The sequence below is a fragment of the Aricia agestis genome, chromosome 17, assembly GCF_905147365.1.
Source record: "Aricia agestis chromosome 17, ilAriAges1.1, whole genome shotgun sequence".
Classification (NCBI taxonomy): domain Eukaryota; kingdom Metazoa; phylum Arthropoda; class Insecta; order Lepidoptera; family Lycaenidae; genus Aricia; species Aricia agestis.
Window position 1 is genome coordinate 8,733,467 of NC_056422.1, and position 14,070 is coordinate 8,747,536.

The window sequence follows — 14,070 nt, forward strand, 5'->3', positions numbered from 1 at the left end:
ACCAAAATTGGTAAACTTTAATAATTATTAAAATGCCTTCTGTTGTGCTAATCTGATACTTAAATCATAAAAAATTGTAATTCTAAAGAAAGAAAAAACATACTACATAAAAATGTCATACGAAAAGACATATCCGTAACTTCTCAGCGCATATGAGACTAAAATAGCCCTGTGTTGGCTACTTTGGTAAGCAGTTATCTTGAAAATATTTGTTAGAACTATACTGGTTTATTGATTTGTTTTGAACCTTTGTTCTATCTATATCTTAGAAAATATATAATATTTCTGGTAGTGATGATAGGCACACTAAAAACAATGTTTTAATAAAGGTCTGATTTTCACACAAGTTTTTGTGTTACTTTATTTCTATCCCCTACACAAGATATACTTATTGTAGCTCTGTGATGCTTTTATATTATGTAAATAATATACTCAACTTACTATAAACAAAACATCTGTGCCTATAGTAGCATTAGTCATTTAGTTTTTTGTTGAAATGTGACACCCACTTTTGAGGACTCATTCAAGTGGCTGACCTTTGTGATTATTTTAAAAATTTAAAACATGTGTTGTGTAAATAAAATGTATGGTGGCATGTGAAGTTTTATTTGTATATTATACCTAATGTGCTGAAGTGTAAATAAAATACAATTTGAGAATATAATATTGTTTTATTTTGTTTGATTTAAATATAAATCAGATTTTTTTTACATTTCTTATTATCTTTTTTTTAAAGTTCTGTACTAGATTCATTTTTATATTTAGCCAGACACAAAGTTAGAAGAAAATGAAGACTAACTTTAAGATTTTCAATGCCAATTAAAAAAATTAGAGCTGTCAGTGAGACACACAGATGGCAATAATTTATATATTTTACAGTGACATGTGTCAGGCTAAGGGAAAATGCAAATATAATATTTCAAATATGTTTGGGAAAATGCATTTCTGATTTCTCATTTCGGCACGTTTGGCACATCCCTAGTCGAGACTGTAGATAAATAAATGTGTTATGTAAAAAACAATTAACATCTTTGAAATATTAATATAGTTATTTCATAATATAAAACTTATGAGGAGAATTTGGTCCTTGATTTCATTTTTGGGGGATGACAAAGTGGAACTAGCAACCCTAGTCAAGTGTCAATGTCTGACGTCTGTACTTCTGTAGTCTGTACTCTTCACTCTGTGTCAAAAGTTATAAATAAACTTGCGAAATTATTGTGGGATTGTAATTTTATTTTTAAATAATATTTCCGACTAAGTAATATAATTAGCAGTAAATATATTGATATTTGATTAACGATATTAAAATATACTCACAAGGTCAAATATTATGGCAGATAATCAAAGTGCTGAGGCTCTTTCGGAAGCAGAAAGGTTGCGAGGTAAAACAAAAAATAAATAAATAGACCGCAGTACATAATAAACTTTCAATTTTTATGCACTTTTTTTTATCAAAACTGGACTTACATCTTTATTTTAGAAGAAGAATTGGCTCGTGAACTAGAACACAGTGATTCCAATGACGATGATTCTCAAGACATTATTTCCTTAGAAGCCGAAGAGAAGCTCTTGAAAGACGAACCAGAGTGTAAGTATTCGAGCCATCTGATGTTTATAACGTGGTTTGTTCCAATTGTGTAAAATCTCAAAAACAGTGAAGGATATTGTTTGTGTTACAATTTCTTACCCCTTTTCCACAACAGCAGTAATTAATAAAATGTTTTTTATTGCAGATACCACATTGGTAAATTATGGAGAGACCACAAACACAGTAAGTGAAGTGACGGAACCATTGACAGAACCATATATGATTCAACTATCCAATGTAGACGAATTAGGTGCTATTTACACGGAAAACTCGGATAACTTAAGCTCACAGAATGATATCATAAACGAGGTAACAGATCAGTATGAGCAATATATCAATGACTACACATTCGACAGTACACATGTAGACGAATCTCAAATGGATAATTTAGATATAACTGGTGAAAGCTTAACCACAGATACATTTGTATTGCCTACAATAGGCCAAACACAAAATGATACAATGCAAGGTGATGATTATCAAACTGCAGAAGAAATTAATGAAAAGGAACGAGAGAAAAAAAGTAAAAAAGAATTGGAGGAGGAAGAGAGAGAAAAAATGCAGTAAGTATGAGTAATATATGTTTTTTAAACTGATTGCATACCGACCTGACTACATTACAAACATTTTGTAGTAGTTTATTGTCGATTGAAGATGGTTATGATATAAAAATCGAAATCAGCCATGTCTCTAATGTCTTATATGTATTCATATAACATATTATTTAAATCTTTTTCAAGAGTACTAGTTTCCAACTTTACCGAGGAGCAGCTAGATAGGTATGAGATGTACAGACGTGCCGCCTTCCCCAAGGCTGCAGTCAAGAGACTCATGCAGACGATCACTGGAGGCTCAGTGGGACAGAATGTTGTTATAGCCATGTCTGGAATTGCAAAGGTCTTTGTTGGAGAAGTAGTAGAAGAAGGTATGTTATTTCCATCCATTTTTATTATTTTTTAACTATATTATTGTTATTTTTTCCTACTAGTCGCTATCTCTTCATATACTCAGCCATTGTGCGCTTTTATAATTACAAACGTCACGTTATTGTGGACGCTGACTTCCACAGTTGGGTATGTTAAATGCCCTTTTGATTTTACGCACCTCGGACATTTTGTGCGGTTCAGAAAAGTGTAGATGTCGTGATGTCCTCTACCGTGCACATTAAAAAGTTATCGTCGACGGAAATTTAAAAGCGTCTTCATATTATATTTCCATACATTTTACTTCCCTTTGTTATTGTTTTACCGCAGACGTCCACAATATCACCGCCATGTCAACAAAATAAAAGCGCATTCAATACTTTACCATTTTTTTCACAAATAATCTGTTACATGTGATAAGAGAACTTTACTTTTTGCCAAAATTTTAAATTACTGTTCCCTAATATCTAGTCTTTAAAGTGTCGGCAGTTTTGTAGCAATTTTTGTTTGGTAGACAAATAAGGATTATCTTGGTTCATTTTGCTTGCAAATTGCAATTAATTTAGATTTAGAAGTAAATTTTAAAAACTAAAATATGTAATATTTTAGTTTTTAAAATTTACTTACATTAATTTAATACAGCTTTGGAGGTTCTACATAATTCCGGGGAGCCAGGACCACTGCAGCCCAAGCATCTGAGGGAAGCCCTACGCAGACTGAGAGTGAGAGGAGCTATACCAACAAGAAAGGCTTACCGCCACTCTTTCCGCTTATAAAAGATATTATGATTAAAATATAAGATTCAGTAAATAGTACATTATGTTAGATTTGCTAAAGCAACAAAGGATTTTGTGGGTGTATTATTTTCTAGTATTGATTTTCGATTTTGCGCCGGTCCCCTGCCTAAAAAAACTGCACAGGTGTCTATATAGTCCCACACACATTCCGGTCTACCCGCGCAGGCATACTGCACAGTTGGACCTCTCCGATAGACCGTAGCATGTATTGAAACCATTAACAATTACGGCAAACAGGTAAGAAAACTACAGTGGTAGAGATAATATTGTGCTGCATACAAAAATGACTTTTAATTTCTGTCAAAACGACTACAAAAGCAGTAAGTTATACACCCAGAGGAGGTCCTTAAATGGTTTTGTTAAATATTTTCATATAAGTACTTAATGTTAAACCTGATTTAAAATATAAGCAATAATATTGTGTACTAACAATGTAAATAGTGCTCATGATTAATAAGAATTTTATTAATTTTGTAAGTAAAAATCAATAACTATAAGTAACTTTACAATCTTGTATTATTTATCGATTTATTACCCAATAATAGCAAAATAGCCTTAGAACAACATTAACTAAATAAGTCTAATGTGGCTTGAGTAAAAAGTTCTTATCGCAGAATAAATAAAACCGCGTTTATTTAAAAAAATGTTAATTTATTTCATGATAAATTGTAATTATTAAGTAAACAAAATATATTAGGTATTAATATGCTATGTTAGGATCATATTCGCAAATCTTTTGAAAATGAAATCAGTCTTGTTAAAAATTACTACCTAAGTAGTTAAGAAGTTGAATTATTCAAACAAGTATACAAAACGAAAAATTTCATTAAAATAAAAACAAAAAGGACAAAATTGGCACAGATTTTTACAAAAAAGTGCTCGGTTCAAATTAATTAATCGGTATTATCACAGATACTTATTTGAATTTAAAATATAATATCCAGATCTCTTGATATTTGTGTTGGTCCTAAAGTTAAAACGAAGGCACAGTTACATTATAAAATCAATTCCTGGTACAACAGCCATTGAGGCCTACCCTAGGGACTTAATAAAAAGTACAGTTAAAACCACATCTGCCTACAAAACTTCTCAAACATTTTAATAATTTAGTAAAACTAGTTTATATACAACCACCGAAACAGTCAACAAATGAGGTTCCGGCTGGCAAGTTTAGTAACAACCGTCCGTATAGACTAGAACACGCTCACGACTCTTACACATTTACACTACGAGCCTCTTGACTCCGCACTCGATGCAGAATTTGGCAGTGTCCACTGGGAATTTGCTGCCGCACTCGTGACAGAAACGCGACAGACGCGGAGCAGGGGAAGACTCCTTTGTGGTTCGGTAGATGGAGGTCTCGGAACTGCTCGAGCTGAGCGCCTCCTTGCGTCTCCAAGTGGGACTCGCTCGGGCCGATTCACGGGATTTTGAGTTTTTATCTGTAATGAAAATGGGTAAGTCATAACATGATATGCAATCGCTTATTCTCACTCAGCATAGAAAACATAAAAAAAGGTGCCGGGACATTTAATACTCTTGAAGAGTCTAATTAGTAAATACTAGGTATAGACCCCGCAAGTTTTATGATCGCTCGTCGAAACTAAAGGGGAATTTTTACAATATCTACTAATAACATGTCACCGACTAAATAAATTTGCCTCTTTACTTAAATGATTTTATTTTTGAACTTACCACATTATTAAAGTAAACATGTGTGATAATCTGCAATAACGACCTGTCTGATCACATAACTAGCAATAGAGAGATCGCAGACGACAGACTTTTTGTGCGATCGAGTCTGCAGCGGCGCCCATACAGTCGGCATGGCATAGGATGTCACGCGCCCACGTCACCGCTTACTGTTTACGCACCAGAAAACTAAATAACTGCACCTTCACCTTTCAAGTTTCATAAAATATTTTATAGTAGCACTCGGCCTATGAGTTCTCAAAGTACTAACCAGTTTTGCCCACGTCCTTAAACACATCGGATTGTTCAGTAACCGTAAGCTCCGCCGTTCTCTCCATGGCTAGGAACTCGTCACTGGATATAGACTGAAGGTCGTCTTTGTGACCGCTGCTGGTGTCAGAACCTGCTGGTATCCTGTCCAAGGACGCCACACCATTCTCCTTGCAGAGTGATAGCTTAGACGGCGATATTCTGTTTAGGCTGAAATTGTGACATTTATATTATAGCAATAGCCTTTAAATTTAGAGCAAGCATGTTATGTTAGAGCATTTTGGTTGAAATGTAATAATGAATCCCGGTTTCTAAGATTTTTGGGAGATTATGTATTCCCTCGCGCATTTTATTGGGTAACATAAAAAATTAACCAATCATCAAAGCTGTTGAATGGAGAATCTCCTGTCAAAAAACCTCAGAAACCAGGCATAATTGTATTAGTTTATTCATACAAGCAGTTACCTGACTAACCTGCTATAAGCTGAGTCGTTGCTCGCCTTTCCGTTGGGAGTGCAGTTACCGTTAGACGCCTTGTTGGTCTTAGCTTTGCTTTCATTCTTCTTCCGTGCGTCTCTCTTTATCGTATCATGATACAGATTCTTATTGCTGCTGCTCATTTCTTTGTTCATTTGCCCGTTATCATTCTTTTGGGATTCGTAGAATTTGTCGAAGTCTTTAAGAGATTGCATGATGTCGTCCTCTAACTTATCAACACTCTGCCGACTCTTTGACGTTTCTGTCTTTGTTTTCTTCTGAATGGAATCGAGGAGGGAAGTGGATCTCTTTACGGAGGATGGGAAAAACTTTTCGCCAGCTATATTATTGCTGCTAAAAATAAGAGACGTTGATTTGTTAACTGGAATCATACCGTTGCTACCGTTAACTATTTTGGGAGAGTTCACTACTTTAGTGTCCGTTTTTCTACCTTCATCACAAATTTCAGAATGAGCTACTATTCTGGTAGTCGAGCTGTATGTACGTTTACTTTCATTTTTTTGTTTGTGTATTTCCTCGTCAAAGGAGGTCATGAATTCCTCCAAATCAAAGTCTTCGCAGAGAGAATCGTCGTCTCTCGCGGAAGTCTTTGATGTGACACTTTGTTCTAAGGATGAAATAATTTTATCGTATCGTGAACTTAGATCGCTAATCGTTGGAGATACAATGTTATTTATGTTATTATTTTTCTCGTCTGTATTTGTTGAGGATTGAGACATACTATTATCGTGATTCCGAGCTGCATTAAAAGATTCGAATTTTGCTGGTAAATTTTCCGTTGTTAGTAGTGATTCCATGCTACTAATAATATCTGGGTTGTTTAAAATTGTGTTAACGTTTATGGGCAGATTATCGTTTTCGTTAATAAGCCTGGGATCTATGTAGTTACTGTCGGTCATAGAAGAACCGTTATCGTAACTGAAGATAGAACCGAGTGTGACGGGATCTGATTTTTCTTCGTTCTTATTAATTTTATCAAGTTTAAGGGGCTGTTTGATAGTATTTCTTTGGAAACCGTGATGCATTGATTGTGACAATTTTGGAATTTTATCTTTAAGTTTTGGGGTACTATAGCTCGAGCTAGAATAACTAGAAAATGATCTATTCATAGAACTATTGCGGTTGAAGTAAGTTTTATCCACCGCAATATTTTCTTTACTAGATTTGGTAAAAGTGGAGTTGAGATTTTGGGCAGGTTTCTTTTCGTTTCTATTCACTCTAAATGAGCTACATCTACCTCCGAAACTGCTATTGTTATCTATGTTAGAGCTACCGAACGATTTCATTCTTTGTAACGTGGGAGTTTTTTGGTAAGTTTTATTTATAGTATCTTTCATCATTTTGGTATTATCGGGACGAGGATGGGACAAGGAGAGTTTGTCTTTAGCTTGCTTTAAGTTTGGCAGAGTATTAGTGTTTCCCCTTGTGATGGTATTTGGTTTTTTGGGAACACTTTTATCTGAAGACATTAGTTCTTTCATTTGTCTAGCAGCTGATGCGAAAGGATCATAATTATCATCAAGCCTGAAAAAAATGCAAGACACGCAATGTAATTGAACAATATTATAACAAACATTGCATACATTATTTAGATAAATTATAACTAAAATAAGTATTTACAGCACATAAAATTACAACTATTAAATACACATTTATATGACCTTTTGTTTTCTATACGAGGAAGTTTCAAAGGAGGAGCGTCATCATTACTTTCATTCGTATCTTCATTATTTATTATAAATGTTTGATAATTTTTGCTTGCACGCTTTTGTAGACTTAGCATTTTATTTTTTCTGTTACCTTTATTAATTTTCTTTTTATTCAGAGGATATTTAGTATTATTTTTTGTGTCAGTAATATATGGAAGTTTTAGCTGCGAATTTTCTTTAATTGCACTTTTCTCAGGTAACATTTGCTTGTGTTTAAATTCATAAACAGTAATGTGCTCCATATCGATATTTTCAATGCTAATATTTTCCTTTTCACATTTAGCCACAGGGTTCTTTTGCACACAGTTTGGTTCCTTAGATACAGGAGGCAGAGAATCTTTATTTATTTCTAGCATTAAATCTTTAAAATTCTGCTTAAGTACATCTAATGCGTTAGAAAATTGCGGTTTAATATTTGCGTCTTCGTTAGGAACAAAATCAGTGTTTAAAGTTTCCAATGAATCTGTTTGAGGAGTGTGAAGCTCGTCAATATCTTTTTCTATCCTTGCAATATTATTATTCAACTCATCGTGTTGCTGTTTATTGATCATTTGATCCGTAATCGTGAAAAACTCATCCAAATCCGCTGGGTTTTCTGTGAATTTTGTGTATGTCTCCCCACTTCCATGACGACTGTCTAGATAGTTTATATTTTCTTGGTCAATTATCTCAAGTCCAGTATGTTCTTTATTTAAGTCTTTGATATTTCGTTTGGCCGCAGCATCTGTTTGTGCCACTAAATCAACTTTAACTTGGGGATCTAGTTTCAATTTGCCCTTTACACTTTGATTTTCTTTGAAATTGCGTAGATCTAATCCGTTTTCTGTATCAATAAAGTTTTGATTCTTTTCTACAATAGTTTTAGATTTCATAGTTTCCTTCTTCTGTTTATCGGAATGAAATTTCTTATTTTTGAACAGTACACGTATCTTTGGTGAAACATTAGAATCTTTTAGTTCTTTTTTCGCTTCTTCAACCGTGTCAATTCTTTTCTTAGCAACATTCAAAATTGGTTCATTATTTTCATGTATAACACATGGCACACATGGGCACAACATGTCCTCTTTAAAATCTTTAGGTGAATTCTTATTTACAATGTTTTCATCAAGACTGTCTAAACTCATAGTGCTTTCTTTGTCCATATCCTTTTTGTCACACTTTAAATCTCTCATTCTCTTAATATTGTTTGCATTACGTATATTAGGTTTGTTACGAATATTATCGCTGAAAGATTTCCTTTCAGTGACTTCAGGATTCTTGGGTAGAGGTATTTGGCTTTTAGCAGCTACTTTGTTTTTATTCTTACTATTGCTTTTATCATTTTCTCTCATATTTTCTCTTTCCTTGTATTTATTAGCGATTTCATCTAGTCTCTTAAGTTGTTGTCGCCTTTTAGTATCAAGCCTTACTTTAAGGTTTTTATCTACTTTAGAGGGACCAGGCGCCGTTGATGATTGAATGGTAGACGCTTTTGTTTGTTCTTGACGTCTAAGGAAAGGGAAAGGAAGGAAATTGAGGAAGGTTGTTGTAACATTAAACAAACAAGGAGACAGGAACGGCTCAACACACAAAATATCCTTTCGCTTCCTTTCCCCTTATTTGCTGTAAATAAAAGAGACTGATAGCTTTTATACCTGGAGTTACTGAGGTCTCTGGCAAGTCTTGCTTGTCTGGCTTTAACGTTGGCATCGCCTGATGAATTATTTTGTGGTGCTCGAGAATTACGGATGACAGGCATGTGGGGCGAATCATCAATGCAGTCGTTACTGGATAAGGATTCTGTAAAATTTTAAAATCAAGTTAAAGCCGAAACCATAATGATTGATGCTTTTTAATCCCGACAGAAAGTTTCACGTATCTGTCTGTGTGTGTTTGTCCGTGGCATCGTAACATTGAAACAGGTGGACTGATTTTGATCTAGTTTTTTTCAGTTAAAAATTGATATCATCAGCCTGCTTAAATTACAACCAGCCGCGTCAAACCTTGCTAGAAAATTCCGAGGGTTTTTTAAATTACTTAATTTATATTATTTGAATAAAATTTCTACCTGAAGCCCTTGTGCGTCCATGTCTGTAGTCACCATATTCACGGGGAGGTGCAGGCGAAACGCCGCGTGTGGACTCTACGGAAGCCGATCGACTGAGGGAAGACTTATCTCTCGATTGAGATGAGCTGAAAGATAAAAGGTTATATTTAGAGTCTTTAAGGGTAATAAAGTTCATAATAGGTTCTAGTACTTCTTTACAAATTAAGTAGTACACTGGGCAACCTACCCAGTTTTGGCTATACTCCTATTATTGGCACCATACATTTTCATTTAAAAAATACTAGGAATACCAATATCAGGACTTTCTGTATCAACTTTTAAATTGGCAATAATAATTGGGTGTTTTCCCATCCGTAAGTAAACCTTTCTTTAAAGCAAATTATAAGTAACAACAACACAACCTTACATACAAATTAGGTTCTGCTTAACCTACATGCAGATTTTATCAATTATCGTAAGCTAATACCGTCTGCCGCGAACAGGGGGCGCCTTGTACTGCGTGCGCGCATTGAGGCGCTGTTTGGCGTCGGCGATGTGCGGCGGGGGCTGCGCGGGCGCAGCGGGCAGGATCTTGGCCTTATCCGCGCACCATTCCACGTGACGTTCGAACGCTCGCACGCCGAACGCTCGGCTGCAGTGCGGACACTTCTGGAGATCCGCTGTTGGCTGGAATGTGGTATTTTGGGTTTTAGGGATTTTGTTTACCTCTGAATACTATGTTAATGCGACATTCATTCGTGAAAAAATATTATGATTTATGATAAGTACTAAAAAAATCCTTCGCGTAATTTTTGTAGCTGATGCTATTGGGAATTAGCAATTCTAGCAATAGCTATAACAATCAACATTTATTATTACATCAACAATATCTGAAGTGCTTTATTCAATTAAAGTACTTAAATTTAAAAAATTCTGTATCAAAATTCAACATCAATTACTTTGTAACAAAATATCAAAATATAGATTTGACCTTGTCATCCCGTAAACGAGCTTTTATCGTGACTTCAATATAAATGAAACACGGAAGTCAGAACGATTCTGCTAATTTTTAATTATGTCTATGTACCTAACTGCCTTAATTTTGGAAGCATATTACGTCGCGTAGTCATGATGACATCATATTTCTGATTGAACAGTGATGTTATCATGATGATTGGAGATCAACTAGTGCATAACAATAACGAAGCTATAATCAAGATTACTGAATATTTAACACTGACCAATTAAAAACTCGATGCGAAGATGAAAAGTAAAAAAGTAAATACAATAAAAGACATTCAAGCAATTAGAGTTCATTTACAAACAAAGTTAAATACTTATGTAATCATGGAATTAACCAACAACAATTAAAATTGTTGTAAATCATAATAACTTTAAAAATAAAAATCGATGTCAAGTTTAAAATAAGACTTTAAACCACAAAAGTCAAGTATTGTTTATGACTTAATTACCTACAATAAATCCTAAAGTAAGAACAGAATACAATGTTTATAGTTTCTTATACAATGACAAAACTCAAAAGTAATTTCAGGGATAAAACAAACTTCACACGTTCCCTAGATAAAGAAATTACAGCAAATATAGCTTACGACGTATATAGCTTACGAATAAATAGTCGTAGCTAAAAAAATTTAGGCCTAATCAAAAAATTGGGGCCTCAAACGATTTAACTAGAGGTTGTATTTGGATAACACAAATACAAGTTGAGATTGAGAACACCACAAACATATATTAGACAAAGCAAATATTCACAATACCTTCATGATAGCACTGCGTACGGATTGTACTTTTGGCTTCGGCGTCGCCTTCACAACTTGAGGCGGACTCTTCTCGAGGAAAGGGCTGTTTTCTGGAAGACCGAAATTCTTTGGCAAGTATTGTTCTAGGTCCGTGCCTGCAATATTGTGAGCATGCTGTGTACACTTTACCGACTATAAAAGGTGTATTTTCTAATTAAACAGAAGATTCGTGCAAAACCAATGAAGATATCAAACCACCAAGTATCGTGCCAAACTGAAATGATTCACAAAATGCTCAGCTTGTATGAGGCTCCGTAGGCGTAGCAGTCGGAAGGTAAGCTCCAATTATAGACCTTAATACCGTAACATTAAGACGTTCAAAATGCACATGGTCGTGTTATTTGCATACTAACATTGAGTGTTAGTCGTTTTTGGTGTCAATTACACTAAGTATAGCCTTGATAAGCAGTCTGCTATGAATTTAGTTACATAAGTTATTTTCAATTGAGACAATAAATTGAAGTTGAGTTCATTAGTGAGTGAAGTCGAATAGATAAAGCATTACTGGGTTCTAACGAGGCATCCACAAGATAATATGATGGAGCAAATTAATCAGAGTATTTGCTATGTGGGCAATATTAAACAGCATCTCAAGTAAATGAGTGTTTAATTATTTTGCCAATACAACTGCTGATATTATGCACAGCTAATAATTATAAAGTGCCGACTGCCGAATAGGCTATTCAGTATTCACAACTTTTTTGACAGATTCTCCATACTTGATCTGTCAAGTAGTGAATATTCCTATTCGGCACTTATCAGGAAGTGGTGAAACAGGCCCTTAAACTTCTTCTTGATCATGACTATTCTTTGCAATTAAAGTAACTTTTACAAAACTAATAACTCATTTTTACAACGCAAGTCCAAGAAAGTAGTTTGCCACAGATTAAAAGATCCACTTTTTTTAAAAGAGAGCATTGTGATAAAAAGCACGAGCGTGGCTCTCTAAAACACCGTTACAGACAAGTATTGAATTCCAATTATCATCTATCCTGGTTTTATAAGAAACATGTTACATGAATAATGCAATGTTAGTACAAGGCGTAACAGTTAAATTGGCGATGCTCGTGCCACGTAAAGAGTTCACCCACTCACCAGATCTACTGTCCGGTGCGGTCACCCCTTAACCGACAAAACAAAATCATTTAAAACACACACAACTTTGGATGGTCAAATCGGTACTGATGTTAACAACGTAATAATCTCAGTATTAGTACTTGTACTATTATCTATTCTGTGGTATTAGTCAACCAAATCACCCAATAGGCAACCCGTACGAAAAGTGACCAATTAAAAATTAGTTACCTTCGCGTCTCTGCCGCGACGAGTCGAACGTTTTTCTCTTTTTCACGGTCATCTTCTCGCAGATCTTGACGTGTTTCGCGAGGGACTGCTGGACGAAGGTGCGGCCGCAGACCTGGCATGGTAGGAGGGATAGGGGCCCGGGGGGCTCCGGAGCTACTGGTGCTACGGGGGTTGTGGGAACCGGAGGGGATGGCGGAGGACCAACGCGCGATGGAGGTGGGGTTCTTTGGATCGGGTGGAAGGTCTCGCTTTCGGCGGGAGACGCCGGCCCCGAGTCGGGCGATGGAGATCTGGAAGACTTCGCCGAATGCTGCTGTTCTTGTTGCCGTTTACCTGAAAATATTAAAATAAAATTAGCAAATGTTCACCGAGTGTCATATTGTCTTAATCAACGTAAATAAGCCTCTAAAAGAACGCAAAATTAATTAGAATTGACCTGACTAAAAATATATAAGTTCTACTGTACATACGAGAACAGTATTTCATAGTAGAAAATGAAAATAAAATTCCACATACAACGATCAAGAGGAAACCAACCTTTTTAGATTTATACAAATTAAACCCAATAAAATTGCTAGGCAAAATGTTAAACGGTGTTATAGGCATCTAAAAGTCCTTTCATAACTGTAACTCCAAACTGACCAAAAATCCCAAGCCTAAGTTTCTCCATGTTAGGTGCACATAACGTGATTTGCATTCAGTGTTATTTGGCGGAATTTATGATTGGACATAGTAAGTTACACTCCAAACCCATTTGTGAACAATGTGCTGCAATAAACACAATTTGCAACGATATCTCAGATGAATTTACTAAGGCTTTCGATAATTTACGTCAAGGACATGGTGTTGCATAAATTTGCTTTTAGCACCAACTTAACAGTTAGAAGAAACTGGTAATAAAATTAATGTATGTATTTGTTAACATTTACTTTGACATGGAGTGTGTGCTTGAAATATATGTGTGTGCTTATACGTGGGAGAGCCATGGTTCGGCACGAATGGGCCGGCTCGACGGGATAAATACCAAGTTCTTACAGAAAACCGGCGTGAAACAGCGCTTGCGCTGTGTTTCGCCGAGTGAGTGAGTTTACCGGAGGCCCAATCCCCTTACCCCTACCCTATTCCCTTCCCTACCCTCAACTATTCCCTTCCCTTCCCTACCCTCCCCTATTACCCTATTCCCTCTTAAAAGGCCGGCAACGCACTTGCAGCTCTTCTGATGCTGCGAGTGTCCATGGGCGACGGAAGTTGCTTTCCATCAGGTGACCCGTTTGCTCGTTTGCCCCCTTATTTCATAAAAAAAAAAAAAATATTGCTCTCGAAGACAAACGTTTCGCAAATTACTTTAAAGATAGAAATTAATGTCCAAAGTTTGAGTGACTACTGACTAGGATCGGATCTACTAAATAAAATCATCTAGATATTTCTAGATTGATTTT

General features: G+C 35.5%; 2 protein-coding genes across 8 annotated transcripts in view; one reads left to right on the forward strand and one right to left on the reverse strand.

Annotated features, from left to right (window-relative positions):
- Window positions 1–1,244: 1,244 nt before the first annotated feature.
- LOC121735245 (transcription initiation factor TFIID subunit 11) lies at window positions 1,245–3,300 on the forward strand. Its single transcript, XM_042125999.1, has 5 exons — window positions 1,245–1,385; window positions 1,484–1,591; window positions 1,737–2,154; window positions 2,332–2,516; window positions 3,157–3,300. Exons 1-5 carry the CDS (start codon window positions 1,334–1,336, stop codon window positions 3,288–3,290), a joined length of 897 nt encoding a protein of 298 aa, XP_041981933.1. The 5' UTR covers window positions 1,245–1,333; the 3' UTR covers window positions 3,291–3,300.
- Window positions 3,301–4,464: 1,164 nt separating this feature from the next.
- LOC121735153 overlaps window positions 4,465–14,070 on the reverse strand; it is a 37,506-nt gene continuing 27,900 nt past the window's right edge. For 3 of the 7 annotated variants that reach the window (XM_042125828.1, XM_042125824.1, XM_042125826.1), the window contains exons 2-10: window positions 12,632–12,964; window positions 12,422–12,448; window positions 11,285–11,421; window positions 9,994–10,193; window positions 9,528–9,652; window positions 9,115–9,259; window positions 5,739–7,295; window positions 5,275–5,483; window positions 4,465–4,753 (exon numbers count right to left, since the gene is read on the reverse strand). In XM_042125828.1, coding sequence (XP_041981762.1) covers window positions 4,533–4,753; window positions 5,275–5,483; window positions 5,739–7,295; window positions 9,115–9,259; window positions 9,528–9,652; window positions 9,994–10,193; window positions 11,285–11,421; window positions 12,422–12,448; window positions 12,632–12,964 — 2,954 coding nt within the window. In that variant the 3' untranslated portion in view covers window positions 4,465–4,532. Of the gene's footprint in view, window positions 4,754–5,274; window positions 5,484–5,738; window positions 7,296–7,432; window positions 8,969–9,114; window positions 9,260–9,527; window positions 9,653–9,993; window positions 10,194–11,284; window positions 11,422–12,421; window positions 12,449–12,631; window positions 12,965–14,070 lie in introns of all 7 variants that reach the window. The other 4 variants (XM_042125830.1, XM_042125825.1, XM_042125829.1 and 1 more) reach the window with 4 other exon arrangements.